The 6,526-nt window shown below is 40.8% G+C and overlaps 1 protein-coding gene across 1 annotated transcript; it reads right to left on the reverse strand.

The window, feature by feature from the left end:
* Positions 1–1,918: 1,918 nt before the first annotated feature.
* LOC116100855 (olfactory receptor 10A3-like) lies at positions 1,919–2,872 on the reverse strand. Its single transcript, XM_031384578.1, has one exon. It carries the CDS (start codon positions 2,861–2,863, stop codon positions 1,919–1,921), a length of 945 nt encoding a protein of 314 aa, XP_031240438.1. The 5' UTR covers positions 2,864–2,872.
* Between the last annotated feature and the right edge of the window lie 3,654 nt (positions 2,873–6,526).

The raw sequence follows: 6,526 nt of genomic DNA on the forward strand, positions 1-6,526 counted from the left end.
AAAAAAGGACTTCATGAAATTTGCAGGAAAATGAATGAAACTAGAAAATATCATCCTGGGTAAGGTAACCCAGACACAATAGAACACACATAGTATGTACTCACTGATAAGTGGATATTAGCCCAAAAGCTCAGACAACCCATGAAACAACCCACAAACCATATAAGCTTATGAAGAAGGAAGACCAAAGTGTGGATGTGGATGTTTCAATCCTACATAGAAGGTGGGACAAAATAATCACGGGAAGAAATGCAGGGATAAAAAAATGGAGCACACACTGAAGGAAAGGCCCCAGAGACTGCCCCACCTAGAGATCTATCCCATCTGCAGACCAACCTCCGGCCCCCGACACTGTTGCTGATGTCAAGAAGTGGTTGCTGACAGGAGCCTGGTATGGCTCTTCCCTGAGAGGCTCTGCCAGCACCTGACTAATACAGATGCAAATACTCACAGCCAACCATCATACTAAACCATCGGACCACAATGGAAGAGCTAGAAGAAGGACTGAAGGAGCTGAAGAGGATTCGAACCCGGTAGAAGGAACAATATCAACTAACCAGACCACCCAGAGCTCTTGGGGACTAAACCACCAACCAAAGAGTATACATAGAGGGATCCATGGCTCCAGCTACATATGTAGTAGAGGATGGCCTTATCTGGTATCAATGGGAGGAGAGGGGAGGCCCTTGGTCTCCTAGAGGCTTGATGCCCCAGAGTAGGGGGATGCTAGAGTGGTAAGATGGGAGCAGGTGAGTTGGTGGAGGAACACCCTCATAGAGTCAACGTGTAGGGAGGATGAGATGGAGGGTTTGTGGAAGGGAAATTGGGAAGGGGACATTTGAAATGTAAATAAATGAAATAACCAATAAAAGTTGAGTAATACTCAAAAAAAAAAAGAAAAAGAAAAAGAAATGCAGAAACACAGATGGAGCAGAGAATGAGAGAATGGCCAACCAATAACCAGCCCAGCTTGAGACCCATCCCAAGGGCAAGCCTTAATAATGATAACCTGTTATGCTTGTAGACAGGAGCCTAGCATAACTATTTTCCAAGAGGCTCCACACAGCAGCTGACTGAAACAGATACAGAGCCCCATAGCCAAACTTTGTTCGTATCTTGGGAAGTCTTATGGAAGAGTTGGGAAGTCTTATGGAAGAGGTGGGGGAAGGATTGAAGACCCCATAGAGGATAGGAACTCCACAAGAAAACCAACAGTCAATTAACCTGGACCCTTGGGGGCTCTTGGAGACTGAACCAACAACCAAAGAGCATACATGGGCTGGACCTAGGGCCCCTACACATATGAAGGAGGTATGCAGTTCAGTCCTCATGCGGGTCCCCCAAGAACTGTAGTGGAGGCCGTCCCAAAAGCTGTTGCTTGTCTGTGGATCCTGTTCCTTTAACTGGGCTGCCTTGTCTGGCCTCAGTGGGAAAGGATGCACCTATCCCTGCAATGACTTGCTATGCCAGGGTTGGAGGATACCCATGGGAGGTATCTCCCCACTCAGAGAAGAAGGGGGGGAAGGAATTGAAAGAGACTATGTGAGGGAGAACGGGGACAGCAATTGGGATGCAAAATAAATTAATTAATGCAAAAATAAATAAAAATCACCAAACATATGAACATAAGGAACTAGATGTTTATTAAAACATTGTCTTAATGGCAGTGCTATAGCAGTGAACAGTATGTCAATAACAGAAAGTAGATCAATAAAATGTATGTTGTGTTTCAGAAGCATATACCTCTTAAAAATAATTGTCTAAAGTATTTTTAAAAAGATTAATGTGATATGTTTTCAAACATGGAGATATTGAGATAGAAAACATACTCTAACCAAGAAATGTACTCTGTTTTCACAACCTTCAAAATTCATAAGCATCAAAAGCATGGTAGAAAAACACCAAGTTCCTCAACAAATCAACCTGTGTGTAAAGCCACTTTTCTTTGCCATAATTTCACCACAGCCCTTTTCATCTCCTTGTTTCTCAGGCTGTAGATAAGTGGATTCAGCAGAGGGGTGAGAAGAGTGTACGCCAGTGACATCAGTTTCTTGGTGTCTGGTGAGTACCTGGATTTGGGCTGTAGATAAGTTATACTGGCCGTGCCATAGAAGAGGGTGACAGAGGTGAGATGAGAGGCACATGTGGAAAAGGCCTTCTGTCTCCCTGTAGTGGATGGCATCCTCAGGATGGTAAAGAGAATTCGAGTATAAGACAAGAGTATCAACAGGAAGGGGACCATGACAATCAAAATGGTGCCTGTGAAGGCATAGACTTCAAACAGGAAGGTGTCTGCACAGGCAAGCTCCAGCACAGGAGGAGTCTCACAGAAGAGATGGTCAATCTCCTTGTGGCCACAGTAGGGGAAGCTAAACACCCATGTTGTCTGCAGCGTAGTCATCATGGTACCTGAGACCCAGGAGAACATCACTAATTTCACAAAGACCCTTTTGTTCATAATCACGGGGTAGGATAGAGGATGGCAGATTGCAGCAAATCGATCATAAGCCATTGCTCCCAGGAGGAAACACTCAGTTCCACCAAAGAGAAGAATGAAATACATCTGTGCAAAACAGCCCCCAAAGGAAATGGTTGCTTTCTCGCTAGTCAGGACCACCAGCATTTTAGGTGTGATGACTGTGCTGAAACAGAGGTCCACTAAAGATAAGTTCTGCAGAAACAGGTACATGGGGATGTACAGACTCTGGTCCAGGAAGATGATGGTGATAATGATGGCATTTCCCAACACAGTCACCAGATAAATAACTAGGAAAGCCCCAAACATCTGCCCTTGAAGTTCAGGATAGTTAGAAAATCCCAAGAGGATGAATTCAACTGTAGAGCTGTGATTTTGCCTTCTCATTACAAGAGCAGAGCCCTTAGGGTCATAGTACATATGTGATGAAGTCACAGAGCAGGAACGGAGTTCACATTTGGAGTTCTTGGCAGAAGTGTAAAGGCATACACATTTTGACAGAGGTTCAGACTAGCAGTTTTGAAGAATAGTCAATAAGATGTAACAATGAATCTTTAAAACACAAATGGACAAGTTACAAATTTGGCTCAGAAATCATTTAACAAATATAAAATAAGGCTGGTAAAATGATTCAGCTAGTAAAAGCACTTGCCTCACATCCTGACTTCAGTTTCATTCCTTGAACCCACAACTTAAAAAGAGTTTGATGTAAGTGATATAGTACATCTGCAATCCCAGTGCTCCTATGACAAGATGAGAGTGAAGGGAGGTGAAGTACCCATAAGCTTAAGGTTAGTTGGAAAGTATGGTGCAATAGAATCAAAATAGATCATCCTTAGTATGGAGGACAGAGGAAAGCATTCCTAAAAGTCACCTAACCTCCACAAGCTCTCCATGGCAAATGTGCACACACACACACACACACACACACACACACACACACAATTACATATATATATAATTGTATTATATATATAAATGCTTTTAAAGCTAAAACATTAACTACTAGAATAATAGTCTTTGGCAATATTTTCCTTTTTTTTTAATATATTTATTATTATAAATAGGTACATTGTAGCTGTCTTCAGAAGCACCAGAAGAGAGCTTCAGATCTCAATACAGGTGGTTGTGAGCCACCATGTGGTTGCTGGGATTTGAACTCACGACCTTTGGAAGAGCAGTTGGTGCTCTTACCCGCTGAGCCATCTCACCAGCCCAGCAATATTTTTCTATGTAGCAAAAAATTTAACCAAACCGATTCTTAGAACATATACAAGCATTGTGTTATTTAGAATCCACTTTCCATTACTCTGATGCATGCATCTGTGTTATTTTTAATTGTATACTTGTAAATGAATTTTAAATAAAGAATTTCAAATTAAACAAATAGTAAAAAAATACAAACAAAACTATAATAATTTTACATGTAAATATATTGATAAATATTTTTATAAATACCAAAGTACAAAGCATACTTCTTTTACTTTGTTAAGAATGAAAAATAAACCATATATACCTGAATAAGTATACTATATCCCAAAAATTTGATTTGTAGATAAAGTGACCCCAAACGAACATAAGTCCAAATGGCTTCCAGAATAGTTCTTTGGTTTCTAGTACAGGTGAACCAAATTTACTGAAATTTGCCCCAGTGAGAAGTTTTAGAAACCAATTTTTTACCATTGATTCTTGGGATTGGAAAATGACTTTAAAAAATACCATGTAGGACCATTCAGCATCTATGATTCACTTGTTACTCTTAAGGAAAATTCAGCTTTACTTAGAGTTTGTGTCACCCACTTACTGGTTGAGCACTCATCACCAGGGAATGTCTGCACCTTTTCAGATAAACCTGAGCCATACACTCCACAGAAGACATCCGAGCCACTCTGTGCATCCCTACCGCCCAGATCTCTAACTCCCATCACTTGGTTGTCATTTGCCAGAGTACTCACTACCAATGGGAATAATACAATCTAGTTGGGTTTTTATGCTTCATGCCTAATATAGACTAGAATATAAACTTCAGGATGACAGTAATTTTGATCTAGACTTTTGTTGTTCCCAGCACTGAAAACAGATAGCCACATACATAATAGATAAAAATGATAAATTGATACGTAATAAATCCATAGAGCAATAATTACTTAAATTAAAAAAGCCCAGACTCTACCCTGTGTCTAAAGGGAAATAATAATTAACAAAAGGAGAACAAAGAAGAGACGCATATACTGTCTGACTTTTCTAGAAGCTTGAAGCTGCTGTAGTATATGAGCACCACTGGTTTAGGAATTGGTGCTGACCCTGCCACAACACCGTAGATTGAGCCTGTGCTCCTCCCTGCATGTGGACCCCTATCTGTATAGTCAGGAATTACCCCTGGACAGCCCTTCTGGCTTTGACTTAGGCATCTTATTCATCAGTAGAAAACTGCAGTCAAAAGAGGGCTAGGCTGAAGAAGATGGCTAGGCTGAAGAAGATGGCTAGGCTGAAGAAGATGAACACGAGTTAGGCAGTAAACAAGCATGAAATTCCTGATTCTCTACTGTCTTCCAATCTTACATACAGCTGTTTTCTTCCTTGCCCAACTACCCTTTACAGCCACCCACCTCTGGAAAAAGCTCCCCATTCTCCCTGCACCACCCAGACCAACTCCCATTGTTTCCAGATTTCCCTCACTGTCAGTACTACACATCCCTAGAAACAGAAACCCATAAACACTTGCCAGATCGTGGCCACCATTCAAATTCCTTCTTATCAGTATATGGAGTCCCGATGACTTCCCATGTCTCACACCTTCTCCTCCTATCTGTTTCCTAAGACTCCATCAAAACAATCCTATGCTTCCTCCCAAAACCTTCAGGCCTCCCCTGACTCACAAAATAAAATATTCATTTCTCTGGCGGGCATGTAAGGAAACCAGAGTGGGAGTGACTGTTTTAGAAGCATAAGTGAGGGGAATACAATCTAGTAACACCTGACTACAGAGAATGCCAGCCTTTATATAAAGCTTTAGGAAGAAAAAACAGAATTGTAATATGGGCCATGACACAGGAAAACCAGAGGACAGAATTGTACAACAAACTGAAGACACATGATACCTTGGGTTCAGATCATTAGGACATTAACAGAGAGTTTTTAAAAAAAGTTGATTTACTAAGTATTACTCTGGTGATGTCCTAAAAGCAAATAGCTAGTACTAGGGAGATGGCTCAGTGGATAACTTGCTTGGTGTTCATATTCAAGTCTGAGGACCTGAGTTTGGGCCCCCAGCAACCACTTGAAATAGTTAGGTCTACATAGTGATATGCATCTGTTATCCCAGCACCGAGGCAGGGTGGAGACAGGCAAATTCCAGGACTCACTGCTCAGTCAGCAGAGCTGAAATGACAAGTTCAAGTTCCATGAGACTCTGTCATAGAAAATAAGGTAGATATCTTGACATGATGCTGCATGCCTTTAATCCCAGCACTCAGGAAACAGACAGGCAAGTTCTAGGTCAACCAGGGCTACACAGTGAGATCCTGTCTCAAAGAATAAAAAGAAGGTCGGAAATTATAGAAGAAGCCACCCAATGTTGGCCTCTGACCTCTACATGTGCAGGCCAACATCAGTCACACACACACACACACACACACACACGTGCACACACATACCAATACAAAATGTATATGCTGACTACAATAGTATGTTATTGGTATCAAAATTTCATAAAATAAGTAAAATAATATCTGAAGAAAAAGAAAAACTTTAACTCAGATACAAAATTTCTAATGTACAAAACAAGTTATAATATAAGATAATGCAGAGAGGATCTTATTTAAATAAACAAGTGGGCTGATAAAATTAATTAAATAAATCTAAGTGATACTTTCATGAATGTTGTATAAGAACTGGACCTGACTGGCCGCTCTTTTCCTTTAATATGGATTGCCTGGTGCTAACTTGTCTAACTCACCAGCATCTTTCACTGACTTTAGCATTAACTTTCCTTATCATGTTGAGCAAGTAGTTCTCTTCCTCAGGGTTTCCTCTTTCTACAGAATTGTT

Source organism: Mastomys coucha, unplaced genomic scaffold, assembly GCF_008632895.1.
Source record: "Mastomys coucha isolate ucsf_1 unplaced genomic scaffold, UCSF_Mcou_1 pScaffold21, whole genome shotgun sequence".
Taxonomy (NCBI): domain Eukaryota; kingdom Metazoa; phylum Chordata; class Mammalia; order Rodentia; family Muridae; genus Mastomys; species Mastomys coucha.